This window comes from Pelobates fuscus, chromosome 13 (genome assembly GCF_036172605.1).
Source record: "Pelobates fuscus isolate aPelFus1 chromosome 13, aPelFus1.pri, whole genome shotgun sequence".
Classification (NCBI taxonomy): Eukaryota; Metazoa; Chordata; class Amphibia; order Anura; family Pelobatidae; genus Pelobates; species Pelobates fuscus.
The window spans coordinates 102,705,651-102,731,286 of NC_086329.1; the positions used below are offsets into that span (position 1 = coordinate 102,705,651).

A 25,636-nucleotide genomic window follows, 5' to 3' on the forward strand; every position below is an offset into this window, starting at 1 on the left:
ACAGAATATTTGATAGAGTCCTAACCTCAACATCTGAGGAAAGGGATTTAGGGGTGATTATTTCTGATGACTTAAAGGTAGGCAGACAATGTAATAGAGCAGCAGGAAATGCTAGCAGAATGCTTGGTTGTATAGGGAGAGGTATTAGCAGTAGAAAGAGGGAAGTGCTCATGCCATTGTACAGAACACTGGTGAGACCTCACTTGGAGTACTGTACACAGTACTGGAGACCCTATCTTCAGAAGGATATTGATACCTTAGAGAGAGTTCAAAGAAGGGCTACTAAACTGGTTCATGGATTGCAGGATAAAACTTACCAGGAAAGGTTAAAGGATCTTAACATGTATAGCATGGAGGAAAGACGAGACAGGGGGGATATGATAGAAACATTTAAATACATAAAGGGAATCAACACAGTAAAGGAGGAGACTATATTTAAAAGAAGAAAAACTACCACAACAAGAGGACATAGTCTTAAATTAGAGGGACAAAGGTTTAAAAATAATATCAGGAAGTATTACTTTACTGAGAGGGTAGTGGATGCATGGAATAGCCTTCCAGCTGAAGTGGTAGAGGTTAACACAGTAAAGGAGTTTAAGCATGCGTGGGATAGGCATAAGGCTATCCTAACTATAAGATAAGGCCAGGGACTAATGAAAGTATTTAGAAAACTGGGCAGACTAGATGGGCCGAATGGTTCTTATCTGCCGTCACATTCTATGTTTCTATGTTTCTATGTTTCTATGACCAAAATCCCCATCGGACAGACCTGGTAATAAGAACAACAATCTAGAAATCAATTATCTCCCCTGAGGAATAATGTGCATAGTGAAGTTTAAAGAACCTAGCGATGATTGTAGGTCTTTCCGAGTACATGTTACCAGCTGGAGGAACCTGTTCACATCTTCGCGAATGCACACAAGCTTATCCTCGGGGAGACTTGACTGCATGGTATCCAGTGTGATACCTAGGAAGTCGAGTCTGGTGGTGGGTTCAGTTGTTTTGTCTTGTGACAGAGGAACGCCTAGAGTTGAAAATAGTGCAATAGTGGTCTTTAGACTAGTAGGAGTGCAGTTGCTATTTTCCACCATTAAGAAATTGTCTAGATAATGTATCACCGTGGGGCACCTAGTGATATTGAGGAGAAGCCAGCAGAGAGAACATGCCAAAAGGAGGGATGGATAGCAACTTGAAGGCGTTGGAGATATCTGTCTTACTGAGCCACGCGGCTTTACGTGCCCTCAGTGGCTGCAAGAGAAGTCCCGAGGTGCCGAAGTCCCGAAATTCCGAAATGCCAAAGTTCCGAAATTCCGAAGTGTCGACGTGCCGAATTCCCGAAGTGTCGAAGTGCCGAAGTTCCGAAGTGCCGAAGTTCCGAAGTTCCGAAGTTGCCGAAGTTCCGAATTTGCCGAAGAGCTGAAGTGCCGAAGTGCCGAAGTTCCGAAGTGCCGAAGTTCCGAAGTTCCGAAGTTGCTGAAGTTCCGAATTTGCCGAAGAGCTGAAGTGCCGAAGTGCCGAAGTTCCGAAGTTGCCGAAGTTCCGAAGTCTTGAAGTGCCGAATTGCCGAAGTCCCGAATTTAGAAAATCCTGAATTTCGGAATGCCGAACCGAAACAAATTTTTTTCTCATGCACATGCCTAGCCAAGACAACACCTTGAACACTTTGTCATTTTTCCCCAACCATTGCTGAACAATTTTTGCAGTGTGGCAGGGTGCTTTATCCTGATGAAAGAGCCCACTGACATCATGAAACACCATTGTCATGAAGGGATGTACATGGTCTTCAACAATCTCTAGGTAGATGGTACATGTCAAATTAACATCTAGGAACCAAGGTTTCTCAGCAGAACATTCCCCAGAGCAAAATGCTGTGTCTGCTGGCTTGCCTTCTTCGTGAAGTGTATCCTGCTGCCATCTTTTCACGAGGTAAACGACACACATGCACCAGCCACCTGATCTAAAAGAAAATGTGATTCATCAAACCAGGCAATCTTCTTCCACTGGTTCATGGTCCAGGTCTGAAAGCCTCTGCGGTAACTCAATTTGTAAATTCTCTGACTACAGAGTCAGTTAAAAAAATCTTTTTTACAAATTGCAAGCTCACGGGTTCAAATCCCGATAGAGTCAACTCAGCCTTTCATCTTTCCGGGGTCGATAAATGCGTACAATCAATTGGGTAATGATAACATTTATTATTCATTTGCTGATTCGGTTAAAATTGTTTTGAGTCTCACTGGGAGACAGGTGCCAAATAAATACTAGTTATAATTATATTATAGTTACTATTCTAATGCAATTGACTGGGGTCATTAAGGGTACTCTGATTGGTCTGTAGCTACACCATCCCATATATTGCAAAGCAATGGGTGTTCAGACCCATTTCTATCATGGCCAGCATTTAGTTTTTCAGCAACTTGAGATACAGTAGCTCTTCTGTGTGATCGGACTAGACAGGCCAGCCTTCACTCTTTACATGTATCAGTGAGCTTTGGGCCCCATGACACTGAATCCAGTTCTCAGATTGTCCTTCCTTGCACAACATTTGGTAGGTTCTAACCTCTGCATACCAGTAACACCCCACAAGTCTTGCTGTTTTGGAGATGGTCTGACCTAGTCGTCTAGCCATCACATGAAATTCAAGAACTATTCATTTGCTGCCTAATATATCTCACCCCTTGACAGATGCCATTTTAACAATGCAACACATTTTATTCACTTCACCTGTCAATGGTTTTAATGTTATGTCCAGTGTACAGAGAATATAATAAGATTAGTGCACGCATTTAGCCAGACAGCCACTAGAGGGCATCCCTTGGGTTAATGGAAATCTAAAAAGTCAAACATGTTATACAGGTTGTATTCACCTAATTTTAAGACTAAGGAACAAATGTTTTTTATTATGTCCTGATATGTAAAACCATAGAATTCAAAGAGGGTTTACTTTCTTTTTCCCATGACTGTAGTGCGTTACTTATCAATCCTTACTTAAATCACAGCAGGTGATCACAACAGTTTCTGCATATGAAAGGCAAAAGGTGCCGTACTTTGTGGAATATTTCTCCTTGTGATGGTTGTGCCGTACATTACAGCCATAAACAATGTGAGACAGAAAAACATCACAGAGAAATTATCAATGGCTGCTAATAGCCTGAAATAGCAGCAGCCAAACACCCCCTATAGAAAACACAAATTAATATGTTTGGGAGCCCCCTAGTTACCCACAGAAGTACAGGAACCACCTTAGTAGAAATATGTAAAAATAGCAAAACAGACAGGGGCTTCCATAGTGAAATATAGCCTTTAATAAATAAAATAGATACAATGTGCTTAGAAACCCGCCCCCAATATAGTGTACTCACAAGAAAAAGAATTCTCAAGGAAGCATACAAAAAGTGTCTTAAAGTGCGATGCAAGAAGATGCTGAAAGCTTAGTCCAGGGTTTCCTCGGGCTGCGTGCAACACCACTAGGTGAATTACCCATATGGGTAAGACAGATTTAAAAAGATTGGTGATTGTTCTGCTCCTTCACATTCCGTGAGTGCGCACTCACTTCCTCAGGGAATGTGAACTAGTAATGGAACCACACCTGAACAGATCCTCTCCTAAAGGAACAATTCAAACACCATAACCTCTACACTACAAGTGAACCCTGCCTATATTGAGTGTGATAGGTCTTTGGATATTAGCTACTTAATCAGTAGTTAAAACAGGCTAATAACCTCAATGGTTAAAACACACTGCAGCCATGCATATTAATAAACCTAGTCTCACTCATGGTCTCACTCACTCAAAGTTAGCATGCCTGTGATATGAAGTAATGTTTAAATCAGTTCTTCATTTATATCACTTAAATGCTGGCATTACTTAGATTGCAAGCTCTTTGGGCCATTCCTAAATGTACTTGTAATAATCGAAACCAATACCACATTTTCTATACATTTACTATAAATCATACGCATATCGTAGAAACATAGAATGTGACGGCAGAGAAGAACCATTCGGCCCATCTAGTCTGCCCAATTTTCTAAATACTTTCATTAGTCCCTGGCCTTATCTTATAGTTAGGATAGCCTTATGCCTATCCCACGCATGCTTAAACTCCTTTACTGTGTTAACCTCTACCACTTCAGCTGGAAGGCTATTCCATGCATCCACTACCCTCTCAGTAAAGTAATACTTCCTGATATTATTTTTAAACCTTTGTCCCTCTAATTAAAGACTATGTCCTCTTGTTGTGGTAGTTTTTCTTCTTTTAAATATAGTCTCCTCCTTTACTGTGTTGATTCCCTTTATGTATTTAAATGTTTCTATCATATCCCCCCTGTCTCGTCTTTCCTCCAGGCTATACATGTTAAGATCCTTTAACCTTTCCTGGTAAGTTTTATCCTGCAATCCATGAACCAGTTTAGTAGCCCTTCTCTGAACTCTCTCTAAGGTATCAATATCCTTCTGTAGATACGGTCTCCAGTACTGCGTACAATACTCCAAGTGAGGTCTCACCAGTGTTCTGTACAATGGCATGAGCACGTCTCTGTTTTTACTGCTAACAACTATAAAACCAATTCTAATTCGTATTTACCCAGTATCACTTTATTTAATTTTTCCTTTGTAGACTCCCACATCATTGTAATACCCGGGCTTCCCTCAATTAATAGACTGCAAATACTTTATTCCCTATTGTGATCCATGTTATGCACGCTAACATCTGAATATTGTCGTATTTCATCCAACTCCTCTCCATGTCTCTTCCAAGTCATTTTCAATTTTCACACATTGTGAGTTCCTTGCCCTCCAATCTTCTTTTCCTCCTTTTTTGTTTTGTCTGTTTTTTTATTTTTGTTTCCCTTTCATTTTCTAATCATTTTATTTTAGCTTCTTTCTGTTTTACCTTTTACCTTATCATTTTGCATAGCACCTGTTGCTTCCTTAATGAAGATGTTGATACTATATTGGCTGGATACAATACATATGTACCTGCTGCTGTAAGACTATAAGGATCATGAGCTGAAACTCACAATTTTGATAACAGAGGCTTACCTTGTCCACAAGATCATTTTATTCTATAACAATTACACGCTCAGTTATGTGACTCAATTATTTCCCAGCCTTTTCCAGACATTCTAAGGACTGTTTTCTCTTTTTCTGCAATCCAACGCCCCCGGGGCTAAATCCACCTCTAGTGGATTTCATACTGACCGCCAATAGTGGCGCTTCCGTGGCACTAACTGAGTAAAACTTGGTCACATGATGCAGAAGCCCCCATTGAAAGCGCTCATCATGTTCCCAGTGCTCCTCTATGAGGAACATTGGATTGAACCAATGAAGGAGAAGGTCACACCTCCTCAATTATGGTCACGCCTCCTCAATTATGTCTCCAGAAGGTGGAGAGGTAAGTCGTGCCTAGGGAGCCTCTGTGCTGGAAAAATAGTAAGAAAATCATCCATTTTATACATTTTTATGGCAAATGGGGAGAAACCTGTATTTTAGGGACAGGGACACTAAAGCGATAGGAGTACAGATTTGTATTACTAATGCTATAGTGTTCCTTTAAACTCCTACTTGTCCCTCCCATGTTGGTCCGTCACACACTCCTATATTGCTCAATAAAATGTTAATAAAATAAGGTATTTTAATTCCAGATTGTAAAACTTTAAATTGTGTCATTGCCCAAAGGGGGTGAACACTTATACATGACAAAGTATATAATCCTCACTCAACTGTAGACACCTGAGAGAGAAGGAAGGGAAACTCAGTAACATGGTTACATGGGCCAAAAAAAGACCTACACTCATCAAGTTTAGCCTTTCTCACATCAGTTGTATTAATATATTTACACTGGATGTAAATATATGGTTAATGTGTGTGAAAATGCTATTTTTGAACTGCCGTTATGTTTTTAGTTTAGTTAGGAAATATTTATTCAACTATTAATCAGACAACTGCCATACTGATTAAAAAGAAGAATGTTTCATTTATTTATTAATTCTTTACATCCAAATGACAAGTCATTGCTGAATAATCGGTAACCATAGATTGAGTCATTAGGTTGAAGACATTCCAGCCAGAATTACATCTTAATTTTTACCATCTTCCTGTTCACATCACATTAGTGCTAAAATAATAAAATAATTAGCAGTAATTGCTTTTTCACCATCTGATTTAACCAATAATATTTTGTGGTTCCCCTAATCTCACGGTATGACTGACATTTTCTTGCTTGTCATATATGCAATTCCTTGGATTGAAATACCCTTAATTAACAATACAACCAACTGGAATGCAATCCACCCCTTTGTGTGACAACAGAGTATTTGTTTATGTTTTGGCACATGGCAAATACACCGTTGATGATCTGCTCTTTACGTCGGGCTCAATAAGGACATTCCCTTTACTCTGGAATTTTAGGGACCTCCAATTGAGAACATTCCCATTCATTTCCTTAAGGAGAACCTTCTGTATGTTTTCAGAGGACAACACACAATCCCACATATGGACATCACTTATTTCACCTGCGAAGGACTGGCATTTATCAAATTTTCCTCCAAAGGAGTCCTGTTCCTGTCCCAGGATTATTCTGGTTGAGGCAGGAAATGAATACCCTCTGTTGCAAACCTTCCGAGGATACAGTTTTCCATTGACCCAAAGCTGAATCACTCCCGTGTCAGAGTTCCAGCTCACACAGGTGTGCTTCCATTCATGAAGACCTTCATCTACCTTGAAACTGATAGCTTCATTTCCTACATAAACACTGACTGTATTTTCTGACAATGGGTAAATAAGAAGGGCATTATCTTCAATTGCAGTGGCCAAAGAGAACAGAGAATATTCAGTTAACTCAGTGAAGGATCGAAGGCACACTGTGAAACTTCTCAATGGCCTGGGCTGTTCTGGTATCAGAGTCGCATGTGAATGGTCATCTTGCCTGGGAAAAAGGAAGACTTTATCTCCCAAATCTAGACGCAAAAAAAAAATAAAGTTAGTAGGCCTACTAACAGGGTACAGATTGAAACGTTGCATTGTCCAATAAATCTGCCTGATTTATCACAGTGAGTGCCTGATGTTTTTCCATTTTATCACAGATTTCACTATCACCAACATCCCTGTATTACCTTACCTAGTTTTGTGTCATCTGCAAACACCAACAAATGACTTTGAATGCCCACTTCAAGATGATGTATGAACAGATTAAAGAAAAGTGGACACTGGACTTTCCATTTTTATCCAGTTTGAACATTTTCTATTTACAAATGCTCTCTGCACTAGATCTTTAAGCCAGTGTTCCATCCAAGAAAACGATTTTTCATCTAAACCAACCAATTTCATTTTTGCTAGTATCAAATGCCTTAGCAAAATCCAAATAGATCACCCTGATCTATATTTCTACTAACTATTTCATAGAACACAATTAGTTTGGCATCACCCACCTGTCTTTCATAAAACCATGTTAATTCCTGCAAATTATATTTTTGTTCAAAATGAATTATTGAATAAATGGTTACACCAGCCACCACGGCCACTTCAGTAGTCATGGTGGTAGGAGTCAATATGTCAAGTGTTTCAGCACACATGACTGAGGCAACCCAGAACTCTGTTCCAGGCTGCCAATGTCAATTATATGCATAAAAAACATGTCTATTGTCAGCATGCAATGCCAGCAGACATAAAAAGCGTTCACCTTACAGACAGAGAACCTGATGCCTGTGTCTGTGTATCTGCATGTGTATCAGCATGTGCATCTGTGTATCTGAATGTGTATCAGTATGTGCATCTGTGTATCTGAATGTGTGTCAGTATGTGCATCTGTATGTCTGTGCATCTGTATGTGTGTGAGTATGTGCATCTGTGTGTCTGTGTACCTGTATGTGTGTCAGTATGTGCATCTGTATGTTTGTGTATCTGTATGTGTGTGAGTGTGTGTATCTGTGTATCTGTGTATCTGAATGTGTGTCTGTATGTGCATCTGTATGTCTGTGTATCTGTATGTGTGTGAGTGTGTGTATCTGTGTATCTGTGTATCTGAATGTGTGTCTGTATGTGCATCTGTATGTCTGTGTATCTGTTTGTGTGTCAGTATGTGCATCTGTATGTCTGTGTATCTGTATGTGTGTCAGTATGTGCATCTGTATGTATGTGTATCTATATGTGTGTCAGTGTGTGCATCTGTGTGTCTGAATGTGTGTCAGTGTGTGCATCTGTATGTCTGTGTATCTGTATGTGTGTCTGTATGTGCATCTGTGTATCTGAATGTGTGTCAGTATGTGCATCTGTGTATCTGTATGTGTGTCAGTATGTGCATCTGTATGTCTGTGTATCTGTATGTGTGTCAGTATGTGCATCTGTATGTCTGTGTATCTATATGTGTGTCAGTATGTGCATCTGTGTGTCTGAATGTGTGTCAGTGTGTGCATCTGTATGTCTGTGTATCTGTATGTGTGTCAGCATGTGCATTTGTGTATCAGTATGTGTGTCAGTATGTGCATCTGTATGTCTGTGTATCTGTATGTGTGTGTGTATCTGTGTATCTGAATGTGTGTCTGTATGTGCATCTGTGTATCTGTGTATCTGAATGTGTGTGAGTATGTGCATCTGTATGTATGTGTATCTGAATGTGTGTCAGTATGTGCATCTGTATGTATGTGTATCTGTATGTGTGTAAATGTGTGCATCTGTATGTCTGTGTATCTGTATGTGTGCCAGTATGTGCATCTGTATGTCTGTGTATCTGTATGTGTGTCAGGATCTGCATCTGTATGTCTGTGTATCTGTATGTGTGTGAGTGTGTGCATCTGTATGTGTGTCAGTATTTGCATCTGTATGTATGTGTATCTGTATGTCTGTGTATCTGTATGTGTGTGAGTATGTGCATCTGTATGTCTGTGTATCTGTATGTGTGTCAGTATGTGCATCTCTATGTCTGTGTATCTGTATGTGTGTGAGTATGTGCATCTGTATGCCTGTGTATCTGTATGTGTGTCAGTATGTGCATCTGTATGTATGCGTGTCTGTATGTGCATCTGTATATCGGTGTGTATGTGTATCTGTATGTGTGTGAGTGTGTGCATCTGTATGTCTGTGTATCTGTATGTGTGTCAGTATGTGCATATGTATGTCTGTGTATCTGTATGTGTGTCAGTATCTACATCTGTATGTATGTGTATCTGTGTGTGAGTGTGTGCATCTGTATGTCTGTGTATCTGTATGTGTGTCAGCATGTGCATTTGTGTATCAGTATGTGTGTCAGTATGTGCATCTGTATGTCTGTGTATCTGTATGTGTGTGTGTATCTGTGTATCTGAATGTGTGTCTGTATGTGCATCTGTGTATCTGTGTATCTGAATGTGTGTGAGTATGTGCATCTGTATGTATGTGTATCTGAATGTGTGTCAGTATGTGCATCTGTATGTATGTGTATCTGTATGTGTGTAAATGTGTGCATCTGTATGTCTGTGTATCTGTATGTGTGCCAGTATGTGCATCTGTATGTCTGTGTATCTGTATGTGTGTCAGGATCTGCATCTGTATGTCTGTGTATCTGTATGTGTGTGAGTGTGTGCATCTGTATGTGTGTCAGTATGTGCATCTGTATGTCTGTGTATCTGTATGTCTGTGTATCTGTATGTGTGTGAGTATGTGCATCTGTATGTCTGTGTATCTGTATGTGTGTCAGTATGTGCATCTCTATGTCTGTGTATCTGTATGTGTGTGAGTATGTGCATCTGTATGCCTGTGTATCTGTATGTGTGTCAGTATGTGCATCTCTATGTCTGTGTATCTGTATGTGTGTCAGTATGTGCATCTGTATGTATGCGTGTCTGTATGTGCATCTGTATATCGGTGTGTATGTGTATCTGTATGTGTGTGAGTGTGTGCATCTGTATGTCTGTGTATCTGTATGTGTGTCAGTATGTGCATATGTATGTCTGTGTATCTGTATGTGTGTCAGTATCTACATCTGTATGTATGTGTATCTGTGTGTGAGTGTGTGCATCTGTATGTCTGTGTATCTGTATGTGTGTGAGTATGTGCACCTGTATGTCTGTGTATCTGAATGTGTTTGAGTGTGTGCATCTGTATGTATGTGTATCTGTATGTGTGTCAGTATGTGCATCTGCATGTATGTGTAGCTGTATGTGTGTCAGTGTGTGCATCTGTATGTCTGTGTATCTGTATGTGTGTGAGTGTGTGCATCTGTATGTCTGTGTATCTGTATGTGTGTGAGTATGTGCATCTGTATGTCTGTGTATCTGTATGTGTGTGAGTGTGTGCATCTGTATGTCTGTGTATCTGTATGTGTGTCAGTATGTGCATCTGTATGTCTGTGTGTCTGAATGTGTGTCAGTATGTGCATCTGTATGTCTGTGTATCTGTATGTGTGTCAGTATGTGTATCTGTGTGTCTGAATGTGTGTCAGTATGTGCATCTGTATGTCTGTATGTGTGTCAGTATGTGCATCTGTGTGTCTGAATGTGTGTCAGTATGTGCATTTGTATGTCTTTGTATCTGTATGTGTGTCAGTATGTGTATCTGTATGTCTGTGTATCTGAATGTGTGTCAGTATGTGCATCTGTGTATCTGTGTATCTGAATGTGTGTGAGTATGTGCATCTGTATGTATGTGTATCTGAATGTGTGTCAGTATGTGCATCTGTATGTATGTGTATCTGTATGTGTGTAAATGTGTGCATCTGTATGTCTGTGTATCTGTATGTGTGCCAGTATGTGCATCTGTATGTCTGTGTATCTGTATGTGTGTCAGGATCTGCATCTGTATGTCTGTGTATCTGTATGTGTGTGAGTGTGTGCATCTGTATGTGTGTCAGTATGTGCATCTGTATGTCTGTGTATCTGTATGTCTGTGTATCTGTATGTGTGTGAGTATGTGCATCTGTATGTCTGTGTATCTGTATGTGTGTCAGTATGTGCATCTCTATGTCTGTGTATCTGTATGTGTGTGAGTATGTGCATCTGTATGCCTGTGTATCTGTATGTGTGTCAGTATGTGCATCTGTATGTATGCGTGTCTGTATGTGCATCTGTATATCGGTGTGTATGTGTATCTGTATGTGTGTGAGTGTGTGCATCTGTATGTCTGTGTATCTGTATGTGTGTCAGTATGTGCATATGTATGTCTGTGTATCTGTATGTGTGTCAGTATCTACATCTGTATGTATGTGTATCTGTGTGTGAGTGTGTGCATCTGTATGTCTGTGTATCTGTATGTGTGTGAGTATGTGCACCTGTATGTCTGTGTATCTGAATGTGTTTGAGTGTGTGCATCTGTATGTATGTGTATCTGTATGTGTGTCAGTATGTGCATCTGCATGTATGTGTAGCTGTATGTGTGTCAGTGTGTGCATCTGTATGTCTGTGTATCTGTATGTGTGTGAGTGTGTGCATCTGTATGTCTGTGTATCTGTATGTGTGTGAGTATGTGCATCTGTATGTCTGTGTATCTGTATGTGTGTGAGTGTGTGCATCTGTATGTCTGTGTGTCTGTATGTGTGTCAGTATGTGCATCTGTATGTCTGTGTGTCTGAATGTGTGTCAGTATGTGCATCTGTATGTCTGTGTATCTGTATGTGTGTCAGTATGTGTATCTGTGTGTCTGAATGTGTGTCAGTATGTGCATCTGTATGTCTGTATGTGTGTCAGTATGTGCATCTGTGTGTCTGAATGTGTGTCAGTATGTGCATTTGTATGTCTTTGTATCTGTATGTGTGTCAGTATGTGTATCTGTATGTCTGTGTATCTGAATGTGTGTCAGTATGTGCATCTGTGTATCTGTGTATCTGAATGTGTGTGAGTATGTGCATCTGTATGTATGTGTATCTGAATGTGTGTCAGTATGTGCATCTGTATGTATGTGTATCTGTATGTGTGTAAATGTGTGCATCTGTATGTCTGTGTATCTGTATGTGTGTCAGTGTGTGCATCTGTATGTCTGTGTATCTGTATGTGTGTGAGTGTGTGCATCTGTATGTCTGTGTATCTGTATGTGTGTGAGTATGTGCATCTGTATGTCTGTGTATCTGTATGTGTGTGAGTGTGTGCATCTGTATGTCTGTGTATCTGTATGTGTGTCAGTATGTGCATCTGTATGTCTGTGTGTCTGAATGTGTGTCAGTATGTGCATCTGTATGTCTGTGTATCTGTATGTGTGTCAGTATGTGTATCTGTGTGTCTGAATGTGTGTCAGTATGTGCATCTGTATGTCTGTATGTGTGTCAGTATGTGCATCTGTGTGTCTGAATGTGTGTCAGTATGTGCATTTGTATGTCTTTGTATCTGTATGTGTGTCAGTATGTGTATCTGTATGTCTGTGTATCTGAATGTGTGTCAGTATGTGCATCTGTGTATCTGTGTATCTGAATGTGTGTGAGTATGTGCATCTGTATGTATGTGTATCTGAATGTGTGTCAGTATGTGCATCTGTATGTATGTGTATCTGTATGTGTGTAAATGTGTGCATCTGTATGTCTGTGTATCTGTATGTGTGCCAGTATGTGCATCTGTATGTCTGTGTATCTGTATGTGTGTCAGGATCTGCATCTGTATGTCTGTGTATCTGTATGTGTGTGAGTGTGTGCATCTGTATGTGTGTCAGTATGTGCATCTGTATGTCTGTGTATCTGTATGTCTGTGTATCTGTATGTGTGTGAGTATGTGCATCTGTATGTCTGTGTATCTGTATGTGTGTCAGTATGTGCATCTCTATGTCTGTGTATCTGTATGTGTGTGAGTATGTGCATCTGTATGCCTGTGTATCTGTATGTGTGTCAGTATGTGCATCTGTATGTATGCGTGTCTGTATGTGCATCTGTATATCGGTGTGTATGTGTATCTGTATGTGTGTGAGTGTGTGCATCTGTATGTCTGTGTATCTGTATGTGTGTCAGTATGTGCATATGTATGTCTGTGTATCTGTATGTGTGTCAGTATCTACATCTGTATGTATGTGTATCTGTGTGTGAGTGTGTGCATCTGTATGTCTGTGTATCTGTATGTGTGTGAGTATGTGCACCTGTATGTCTGTGTATCTGAATGTGTTTGAGTGTGTGCATCTGTATGTATGTGTATCTGTATGTGTGTCAGTATGTGCATCTGCATGTATGTGTAGCTGTATGTGTGTCAGTGTGTGCATCTGTATGTCTGTGTATCTGTATGTGTGTGAGTGTGTGCATCTGTATGTCTGTGTATCTGTATGTGTGTGAGTATGTGCATCTGTATGTCTGTGTATCTGTATGTGTGTGAGTGTGTGCATCTGTATGTCTGTGTATCTGTATGTGTGTCAGTATGTGCATCTGTATGTCTGTGTGTCTGAATGTGTGACAGTATGTGCATCTGTATGTCTGTGTATCTGTATGTGTGTCAGTATGTGTATCTGTGTGTCTGAATGTGTGTCAGTATGTGCATCTGTATGTCTGTATGTGTGTCAGTATGTGCATCTGTGTGTCTGAATGTGTGTCAGTATGTGCATTTGTATGTCTTTGTATCTGTATGTGTGTCAGTATGTGTATCTGTATGTCTGTGTATCTGAATGTGTGTCAGTATGTGCATCTGTGTGTCTGTGAATCTGTATGTGTGTCAGCATGTGCATCTGTATGTCTGTGTATCTGTATGTGTGTCAGTATGTGCATCTGTGTATCTGTATGTGTGTGAGTATGTGCATCTGTATGTCTGTGTATCTGTATGTGTGTCAGTATGTGCGTCTGTGTGTCTGAATGTGTGTCAGTATGTGCATCTGTATGTCTGTGTATCTGTATGTGTGTCAGTATGTGTATCTGTGTGTCTGAATGTGTGTCAGTATGTGCATCTGTATGTCTGTGTATCTGTATGTGTGTCAGTATGTGCATCTGTATGTCTGTATGTGTGTCAGTATGTGTATCTGTGTGTCTGAATGTGTGTCAGTATGTGCATCTGTATGTCTGTGTATCTGTATGTGTGTCAGTATGTGCATCTGTATGTCTGTGTATCTGAATGTGTGTCAGTATGTGCATCTGTATGTCTGTGTATCTGAATGTGTGTCAGTATGTGCCTCTGTATGTCTGTGTATCTGTATGTGTGTCAGTATGTGCATCTGTATGTCTGTGTATCTATATGTGTGTCAGTATGTGCATCTGTGTGTCTGAATGTGTGTCAGTGTGTGCATCTGTATGTCTGTGTATCTGTATGTGTGTCAGTATGTGCATTTGTGTATCGGTATGTGTGTCAGTATGTGCATCTGTATGTCTGTGTATCTGTATGTGTGTGAGTGTGTACATCTGTATGTATGTGTATCTGTATGTGTGTGAGTGTGTGTATCTGTGTATCTGAATGTGTGTCTGTATGTGCATCTGTGTATCTGTGTATCTGAATGTGTGTGAGTATGTGCATCTGTATGTATGTGTATCTGTATGTGTGTAAATGTGTGCATCTGTATGTCTGTGTATCTGTATGTGTGTGAGTGTGTGCATCTGTATGTGTGTCAGTATGTGCATCTGTATGTCTGTGCATCTGTATGTCTGTGTATCTGTATGTGTGTCAGTATGTGCATCTCTATGTCTGTGTATCTGTATGTGTGTCAGTATGTGCATCTGTATGTATGCGTGTCTGTATGTGCATCTGTATGTCGGTGTGTATGTGTATCTGTATGTGTGTGAGTGTGTGCATCTGTATGTCTGTGTATCTGTATGTGTGTCAGTATGTGCATCTGTATGTCTGTGTATCTGTATGTGTGTCAGTATGGGCATCTGTGTATCTGTGTAGATCTATGTATTGCATGGGTTTCAGTAATGGTCTTCTTCATGTAAGATAGAGAGGGAGAGAGTGATAGAGAGAGAGAATAATATGATGGAATTTGGAAGTTGTTTTTTTAGTAAAGTCTGTCTGCAGTTGGAACTTTATAAATACGGCTAATCTATTAATTTCCATTGTTTGGGCTTACCTTGCTGTGCCATCGCTCCACTAACAAATAGCAAGAAAAATATCTGTCCTTGTGCACCAGGCTGAAACCTGTTGTTTCACTGTCTGTGTATTAGTTCTACAACTCAATGCGGTTTCAATATGTTCACAATCTCAACGAGGCATGTGATTGGCCAAGAGATATTATTTCTTTCATAACACCTTGCACTTATTTTATTACATGAATGTTCACATATGATGTAATGCTGATTACATGAGTGGTCAGTTTTACTTATATGTTGCACATATGACAAATAAACTGTAACCGGAACTTTGCAAATTTTCAATAAATATATTTATAATGGTAAATAATTGGACAATATACTTTGAGTCTCCAGTTCTCTGGTACCACATAATGGTTCCCCTTGTCTCGGCTTTGTTTATAGTTTGGGTGAATTCTGAAATCCCTGACCCTGACTCGTTCTCTGACCATTTGTTTGCCATTTTGCCACCTTTTGCCAGAGGCTCAAGGAAGCAAGGTGAATGGTTAGAGTTAGGACCCACCTAGGGGGGTCTGCCGTGGTGTTGGCAGGTGGGCTCATCCTCTCATGGCCATTGGCTGACTCATGTTTGCCTAGATGGACAGACAGACAGACAGACAGACAGACAGACAGATAGACAGATAGCTAGCTAGATAGATAATGTAATCGATTTACTAGATAGGGAAGAATCCCTAATTTTTATTTAATAATTAAAATAGCATGATAAAAAATTATTTAATACTTAATATACAATCAAATCAAATATTTTGATTCCTCATCAAAGGAATTAAATATATATAGATGCAAATAAAAACATACTTATAAAGAAGACATTGTGGTAGATGTCAAAGTAACATCCACATGAATGCCAGTGCCCAAGGTTTCCCAGCACAACTGTGGCAAAACTAGCCACTTTAAACTGTATTTTCATAAATGTGTGTATATCACTTTAAGAACCAAGTGTATGTCTGCATAATGTATTCGATGCGAACAATAGCGTTCGTATGCTGGCGGCATGAAAACCGCCAGCATTCATACAATAGTTTCACGAACAGTGAATTTCAACACTGTTCGTAAAACGAACAAACTACCGAAGGGAGACCACACACAGGAGGTCGTGTGGCTCCAATTAAGGATTGCAACATTGTTGCAATCGGTAATTAGAAGGATTCAGGGTGGCCGCCGTTCGGCTACCGACCACGCGGCAGTCGGCCATTTTGGATCCTTTGTTAGCCCAGCGGTATTTGGTCGTCGATCGCCTGGAACTAAAATCGGCTACTCGACGGCACGAATACCGCTGGACTTCCAAGCCGTTCGGGAGCCGGCCTTCGGTAATGTGGTTCCCTAAAGTCAATCGGTAGTTTGAAGGTTACTTCAACGTAATGTTTGTTTCGTGCGGTGTTCGGTTATTTAGGCTGGGATCTGAGCGGTATTCTCACGAAATGTGTGCTCAGACCCCAGCTTTCTACCGAACGTCCATTCATTTAAATATACCGAATATTCTACAAGTTATGTATTTTAATGTAAAATGGCAGTTCTGCTGCACAGAGGATAATCCACTTAACTGTATATTCTAGTGAGAGTGTCCCTCTCGTGCAGCAGTGCATGATGGGAGAAATGTCCAGGTTATTAGGTCCCCCATGTAGTCCCCTACTGTACAACCCCTATAATGTCAGTAGTGAAACCCCTTGCATGGGGAATCCCATAAATACTGTGACCTGTGAATAAAAGCTCAGTTGACTCCCAGCCTATGTGTCATCTAGTTCTTGGGAAGGAAGGATTCTTACAACGCTACCGGGATTATTGTATGCTGTACTTATTTGCCTGCATTATTTTATGTTGTTCCTGTCTACCAGCGGAGATACTGTGGATTGTACTACCTCTCCGCTACAACAACATGCCCAGAGAATACCGCTGCCTCCACCGGCCTGCCTCCTTCTCATAGTGTATCCTCCTACCATCTCTTCCCCAGGTGAGCAATGCACATGCACCCAGCCATCCACCTGATCCAAAAGAATACATTATTCATCAGACCAGGCATCTGTCACGATACCTTACCTTTCTCCCACGGACGGACCTGCGAGGTGTAGCTCAGGGTGCCGACTCCTCCCGGCGACGGCACGGCATGTTGGACGCCGGACATTCTCCGCATGCCTCCTTTTATGATGCGGCGCATGCGCGCTGACGTCATCGCGGCTATGCCATGAAAATTCTAAATATTCCACTCTAACTGACATTTTTGGGTTGATGGATTTAAAGCAAAAGACGCTCCACTATAAAAAAGAGTGCCTTTTGTTCAGTGCCCTATTGTGGTTCACTGGTTGTTCCCTCTAGTGCTATTTTGTTATCTGTCTGTGTAGATTGGTATTTTGACGCGGCTTGTATTTATTGACTATTCTTCACTCTGGTACCTGACTCGGCTCCTTTATACAGTTTTCTGGTTCCTTGACTCGGCTATTCCTTATCGTTATCCTGATCTCTGTTTTCCTTGACTTCCTTCCTTGACTATTCAACCTACGTTAAACTCGCCGTTCTAAGGTCCGGTATTATGTTTTCTATTTGGGTTATATTCTACGTGTGTGGGTCACTTGTTGTGACAGCAACCTTCTTCCATTGCTCCATGGTCCAGTTCTGATGCTCACGTCCCCATTGAAGGCTCTTTCAGCGATGAACAGTGGTCACCATGCTCACTCTGATCGGTCTGCGGCTACGTAGTCCCATATGCAGAAAACTGTATGTTCTGACACCTTTCTATCATGGCCAGCGTTATGTTTTTCAGCATTTTGAGCTACAGTAGCTCTTCTGTGTAATCGGACCAGACAGACTAGCCTATGCTTCCAATGTGCATCAATGAGCCTTGGGCGCCCATGACCCTGACGCCAGTTTACCGGTTGTCCTTTCTTGCATCACTTTTGGTACTAACACCCCACTTTTCGAGTTGCTCTGACTCAGTCATCTAGCCATCACTATTTGGCCCTTTTCAAAGTCCCTCGGATATTTTAACTTGCTAATATTTCCTGCTTACAACCCACAAAGTTCAAGAATTAACTGCTCAATTCCTGCCTAATATATCCCACCCCTTGACAGGTGGCATTGTAACGATATAATCTAAGATATTCACTTCACCTGTCAGTGGTTTTAATGTTGTGGCTGATCAGTGTATGTTTTATTTTAAAGCAGAAGGAATGGTTTGCCTGCTGATGTCAAATGCAATCACCTGCCAGTTGCATTTTGATAATTTGCCAATATTTCAATTGTGTTTCTGCTATTTTTCAAAGACAAACGTTTTATTCTGCAATCATGCTCTTATCACCCACTAATCTTAAATATGAGAAATATGAGTAAGAATTTAAAATAAAGAGGATGTTAAACGTCTCAGGATATTACACATCACATGAAATTGTACTGGTACATAATGTATACACTTTTTTTTTTTACAGGATAGTGTTTCATTCTCATACCCTATGTGTACACTTAACACGGTACAAGTTATATTATATATGGCATGTAGTGAATTGTGTTTAAAAAAATCCTTAGCAAAATTAGACAGGCTGACATTTCAACATTAATAGCAATTGCAAAATCGAAAATTGGAAAATTTTGCATATATTTGCATTTAAACACTGTTTTTGGCTGGAGTTACAATTTACCTCTTAACAATTTACAATAAAATTTTTTTTTTTAAAAACAGAAAGAAAGGTGTCTAGCAGAAAATAATGCATAGATGCACGCAGATGTGACATCACTTACTCCCACCAATCAGATTTCAGCATAATTATTAAATAATCTGCACAACTGCATCCAGTGTCCTCTTTCATGCAGAGGAGTATTACATTACTAGCTCCTATACCTTTAATTCTGTTTAACTTTTTTATATTTATTTATTTATATATGTCAGGTATATATTTAACCCCTTAAGGACGGAGGCAATTGAAAATGTTCTGATCAAAACAAAATCAAAACAAAACCTGGAATTTCACTAAATGACTATTCAATAATTTGACCTCTATTTCTGAGATTATTTAATATTGTAGTTATGTATACCCCTTTTCTTCAGTTATTAGTTTTATATTATTAAAGGACCACTTCAGCTCAATGAAGTGGTCTGGGTGCCAGAGCTCTCTAGTTTTAACCCTGCAGCTGAAAACTTAGCAGTTTCAGAGTATCTGCTATGTTTACATTGCAGGGTTAAATCAGCCTCTAGTGGCTGTCTTCCTGACACCCACTAGAGGCCGCTTTCGCGATTTTCACTGTGAAAATCACAGCGAGAAGAGGCTGGACGTCCAAAGGAAAGCATTGAGTAATGTGGTTTGCCGCGCATGTGCATTCTGAGCTGATGTCGGCGGGGGAAGGAGAGATCCCCAGTGCCGACGGAGCCCGGCGCTGGAGAAAGGCAATTGGCTGAAGGGGTTTTAACCCCTCCACACAGAACACAGAACTCACAGCGCAGCGAGAAGCAATAAAACCTTGGCTAACAGTTAGATCACACTGAATTGACCCTTTCCCTGCTGGCTAGAATCCTCCTAGGCATATAATACCCTATTCAGTTGCAATTTTCAATTAAAGCAATGTTCATACCAGATCATTAACCATTCCTGGAACCATCCAATAAGAATAATCTACCAGATTTTACATTGGCCGAATTTTAACTTTCCTAAATACGATTCTCTATCTTATATCAGAACAAGTCGTTATTTCTGGATAAAATGTGCCATGCTAATCTGTTGGTAAATATTACCTTTAATATATTGTTATCTTTATTCCACCTGCAGGAATGGAATTTTTATAACCATATATTCTTTAGTTAACTAAGATTTCTAATGATTGAAATATGACAAGATTTATCCAGGTATATTGCTGCTATTAGTAAATGTTAATTTATTTAATTTAATTAAATAAAAACAGCATAATTACCAGTTATGTTATAGATGCTCTTATCAGATGAGTAACTTGAATGCAAGTATGATTGATGTATATAGGATTGTATGTAATAGAAAAGTGGTGTTGGTTTGAAAGTAATAGTAACATTTTAAGTGTCCAGGAAATGTTTCTTGAGTTGTGTCCAAGAGAGTTTGAATGTGGTCAAAGAGTATGAGTCTTTGAATGTCAGATTTGGGTGTCAGTCCCAGAGAGTTGAAGGTCTGAATGTATGTCTTTTATGAATCTCCTCTGTCCTTACTTTTTAACCCCTTAAGGACCAAACTTCTGGAATAAAAGGGAATCATGACGTGTCACACATGTCATGTGTCCTTAAGGGGTTAAAGGGCCAAACTCTCTGCACGTCATTAGGTGATCGGAAGAATAGGGAACTGTAGGTGTGTCTACCTTACAGACTATCATCTAGTTTTTGGTCAGTAGATGGCGCAATTACATCACCAAAATTTCTTGTACTGGAATGGGTTAACTAAAAATGATGATGATTTTGACGCCATTATTTTATCTATTTTATGTCCCTATAACTCATGAGACCTGTCACTTCAAAGCATTGGTTCACTCTGTTACCCACACTTCGTGTCGGGCATATACCTTTAAATCTACTTTCTGACATGTCTAAACCTTAATTTCACCTCTTGCTTACAATGGGACTTTGTAAGATTTAGCAAGTAAAATTAATTACTAAGTATTATCTCTAACTGTTATCTGGTTCTTGTGTCTGTGTTTAAAATTATTTCTATTCCACTAACATTAAGAAATAGTATTCCGTCCCCCTTCTTGTGAGACATTATTGCCTTGTTTACATAACGCATTCCTTAGCTCAACCTTGAATGAATAGAGTTACAGATAGAAAGAAATTCTGTGTCTTTTTGTTCTTATAAATACAAAATAGACTCAGCTCTGTTCTGAGTGACTCTGGCAATATACACTTTTAATTTCTATCTTAGCACAAAATGTCTGCCGATATAAATATACTTACAATCTTCTTGGTCCTAATAGTAAATTATTCACATTTTCTTCATATTTATTCTAATTTTATTCTACTTTGTTAAACATTTCTTTTTATATTTATCTGAGTATGATCTCAAATACAGCAATTCCTATTTAACTTCTCTTGTGTCAATAAAATTATATCTTCTTTCTGTTATTAAAAAGCAGTTTTCAGCATCCTGATATTGTTACTTTTTCAACAAATTAGATTTTTTTTTTATTGTGTCTAAATACAAAGATTCTGCTGTCCCATCTGGTAGTCGTACTTCCAAGAAATTTGTTTCTAAATTTCAAAATATTGATTTCGGCATTTTTTTCTCACATTTTTCTTCTAACGGTGGAGTACAACATTTGTTAATATTGCACTATTCTGATTAAAGTAGTCTCCTATTTCTAGATGGACTATCTTTCTATGGAGGACTTCGTTCTGAACCCATCACATGAACGGACAAATTAAACACTTTAACAAGTAATGGTCATTTTATACACCATAATAATTATGAGCAAGACTTTAATAAAATAGTTAAATGGATATGCATTACTTGACAATTATTATAATTTAAAAAACAAAAAACAAAAAAACAAGCAAACAATTTTAAACAAAAATACAAATCAAGTTAAAGGAAGGATAACTTTGTAAATGATGAAATAAACATTTATAAATGTACTATAAACTTGGTCTAATTGTATTATTGCAATTAGTGCAACATCTTGCTACATCGTTATGTTGAAATATAGACATCCGTTTGCCATGGATGCCAAGATTGGTTAATGAAGCATTAATACAAAGTCCAAAGTGTCCATGTACATGAAAAGTGATGGAACTTTACGAGCATGTTAACTCACTTACATGGAGGAGATATTCCCATAGTGCAGAAGGGATCTTCATGTTTTGTGTTAAACGTACTTTGTCAAAATGTAAGGAGTGCTGACTGTAGCCAGCTTTAAAAGTAATTTTTATTGCCAACCCAGCTGTGTGTTAACCCTGTTAATGCCAGGGCCATGATTCTGCACAAAAATGCTTAACATATCTAAAAAGATAATCTCACTCACTATGCAACCTTTCTCTTATATAGTCTTATTGCAGGATAAAAGTAGTTACATCATAGCTTGGAGGAAAGGCGAGACAGGGGGGATATGATAGAAACATTTAAATACATAAAGGGAATCAACACAGTAAAGGAGGAGACTATATTTAAAAGAAGAAAAACTACCACAACAAGAGGACATAGTCTTAAATTAGAGGGACAAAGGTTTAAAAATAATATCAGGAAGTATTACTTTACTGAGAGGGTAGTGGATGCATGGAATAGTCTTCCAGCTGAATTGGTAGAGGTTAACACAGTAAAGGAGTTTAAGCATGCGTGGGATAGGCATAAGGCTATCCTAACTATAAGATAGGGCCAGGGACTAATGAACGTATTTAGAAAATTGGGCAGACTAGATGGGCCGAATGGTTCTTATCTGCCATCACATTCTATGTTTCTATATAATCACACTTCAAACATCTAAAATATAATAATAAAACTAAAATTGAACTGAATGTTCCTACAGTATTGAGTCAGATAGCCAAGAGACACAAGACATTAAAAATGATAGCTGTACAAAACAAATGGACAAACCCTCCTGGAACACTATAGTATCAGGAACACAAGCATGTATTCCTGACACTAGAGTAGAAATGTAGGTACCCAGCCCCCTCTCTTTACATTAAAAAAGTAATTTTACTCACCTTTTTTCCAGAGCCCCATCCGTCTTGCAGTGGCTGACCCCTCCTCACCGAGCCTCCATGACTGAGATCATCAAATTTGACGATCTCTGTCAATCTAATACTTTACAACAGGAAATCATTGTGATGCTATTGTGCATGGGCAGTAAAATGCTGCACTGCACCAATCAGCATATCCTCATATGGGAAGCGTTCAGCATCTCTATTCAGAGCATGGAGAAACTGTACGTTAGTGTGGCACACTGTGCAGCACTGACACAGGAAGCACCTCTAGTGGCCGCCTGAGTGACTGTCACTGGAGGTGTTACTAGGCACAAGAGTAAACACTGCCTAGTAACAATCCTGCATGAACATGCTACAGACACCAGAACTATAATGAGCTGTGTTTGTTCTGGTGACCATAATGTCCCTTTAATATACCAGGAACGTAAACAAAGCACTGACTCCACCACGAGGAAACAAGGAAAGAACTGTTGAATACCTATTAAAGATTGCACCAATCCAAACAAGCAAATAAAATAACATGCTTGCCTAGACATAAACTATATGTAACATTTATCACATTTAAAACAAAAACATATATCAAATTATTTTAACATTTAGTGGCTATTCCCCCTTCATATCCACTACATGGAGACTGTTTAAGTTGGGCACATGCATATGGATGAAGTATTTTGACACATCCAATAGACTTTGAACATTTCTACTTGTTCGGATCATACACACCCACTCCATGGACTTAAAAAGAGACTGTATACTGTTGAAGGTGGATCTGAAGAAAGCCGAGTAATTGGCGAAACGCGTCATCGTGCCTTCACGTCATCATGTCCGCACGCTGGTCGGTAGCCTCGCCCCCCGGAATGAGCATAGCACCCGGTTTTCAGAGTCTTACAGAAGCTGGCAACAGACCTGTATATCACGGGAAAGCTCTATGAGGGAAAATGTAGCAGAGGTTTTACCTGCCAACCTGCATGGTTTTAAATTGGAAGCTGAATAAAGTTGTTTCATTTGCCAAAGTTGTCACTCTGATTATATTGAGGAGCCTATACAGTTAGACCAGACTTTTCTACTCTACACTTGTGAGTTGTATATTCTCCCTTACTTTTATTTTTTTTTTTTTTACTAATTTTTGAAATATGGTTTCTTTTCTATTTCTTTTCTCACATGAGATACTCCAGTTGTGATAACTCCTTGTTTGGTAATAATATGTATAGAGTGTTCTCATGTAAGTAATATACTTAAGCACGAACTAGAGGCAGTATTTGTACACAAAATAATTTATACACTTGATTGTGTTTTATTGCACAGTGCACTTTTACACAGTTTTTTTACACAAGTACATATATGCACTTTATTATTGAGTGAAATTTGTTTTGGCACTCTGTAATATATTTGGAATATTAAAGACACAATGCACTTTATTGTATAGTTTTTATTGATATATCTTTTCTAAGCTTTTACATTATACGGTGCAGTTTTAAATTTTTATACAATTTTAGCAGCATACTTTTACTTGTTTTCTTTAAAGGAGCATGTCTCTAATATAAAAAAATAAATGTCTCATTCCATATTAAAACCTCTTGATGACCTAGTTTGGGAGGTAACTATCAAGTACATTCAAAAACATCACCTGTCCTCGAGGGTCTATGCAGCTTCTATCTACCTTCTCAATATGTTAAAAACATGAGTGTAGGGGGCGGGGCCTGTCTCGCATGGAGGACAGACGTGCCTGAGCAGAGCTCCTACACAAGCAGAGCGATTAATGGCACCACCAAGCCAAATAACCCTGAACAAAGCGACAGCACTCAACTTATATGACCCACGAAGGGGCTGGGAAGCAACATGCCGGCATATAAGGCACCCGATGCACACAGGCGACAAGCACCGCAATACAAGGCCTAGCAAGTGTCGGACGGGAGAGGCGGCCGATCTCCAGGCCCGGCACTGTGGGAAGCAGACTCCAGCCGAGTAACAACCCCGATACTCCCCTTCCCCCCCGGACCGTCGGGGGTGATCGCGGTCCATCCCAAGGAGGCCATCCAAAACTGAAGGGAACGCAGGGTGCAGCATCACCACACTGCCAGCTACCGGGCGCACCAGCCGTCATGGCGGACGCCACGTGTCTCCCCGACAGCACTGACCCTGAGCCCGACATCCTGCAGAAACTAGATGCACTGTTCGCCAATTTCTGGCGTAAGCTGGAGGGCAGAGCACAATCGCTAACCATGCAGCAGACAAGCAGCCAACAAGTCAAGCAGTTGCCTCCAATCTTGAACATCACGCAAGTCAAGGCTACCAGACAGGCCTCAACATGGCGGCAGACCAAACCGCACAAGCAACCTCGGCACAAGAAAATGAAGGGCCGTGAGAGAAGGCATCGCCGACACCCGCGGCGGCAGGAGACCACACTCGGGTGCAGACGGCGGCTGACAGCCGCGCCTCAAACACGAACCCAGCGGAGAACCACACGCAACCCACACCAGCTCCAGTCCCAGTGGACCCCACAGAACCGGCCCTACGATGCTCAAGCTCGCACAGAGAGGACAACCGGCGGATGCTGGGTGCCAGTCCCCACTGACGCAAGGAGCCGTGGAGGCAGGCTGGTGCACAAATGCTACCCTGCAAATAGGTCTGGACCTTGTTTGCACACTAAGGGCATAGGCTGAGTGGGACATGTACAAGGGGATACTGAACATGTCAGAGAAAAACCCTGCAGTTCCCTCTCACACACACAACACGGATATATAGTTACAGCATGTGATTTAATAATCTGTTTTCTGCCTATACCGCAAAGCCTCCTAAGCCACCTGACCCCACTAGTACTTGGCACCTAGCTACTAAAAGACTGGGTGGCCTCCCTACCATAAGCAATGTCTAGCGCCCGTATCCACCTAGCCGGTGTATTCTTACAACCTGAACGTTATATATGATATGCATCACCATAGTACCTAACACGGCCCTAGACAGATCCCCTACTCCTGTTTTATAAGCTTGCTTCTCCTTAAATAAAAAAAAAGTGCACTGTTTATCCATGCCAAACAACTGTCTGAACATGTAAACTC

At 40.0% G+C, this 25,636-nt stretch overlaps 1 protein-coding gene across 1 annotated transcript; it reads right to left on the minus strand.

Annotated features, from left to right (window-relative positions):
- Positions 1-6,191: 6,191 nt before the first annotated feature.
- Positions 6,192-15,010, minus strand: LOC134582460 (C-reactive protein-like). The gene is made up of 2 exons (XM_063439067.1): positions 14,923-15,010; positions 6,192-6,953 (listed from the first exon to the last, which is right to left on the minus strand). Exons 1-2 carry the CDS (start codon positions 14,933-14,935, stop codon positions 6,316-6,318), a joined length of 651 nt encoding a protein of 216 aa, XP_063295137.1. The 5' UTR covers positions 14,936-15,010; the 3' UTR covers positions 6,192-6,315.
- Positions 15,011-25,636: the final 10,626 nt, after the last annotated feature.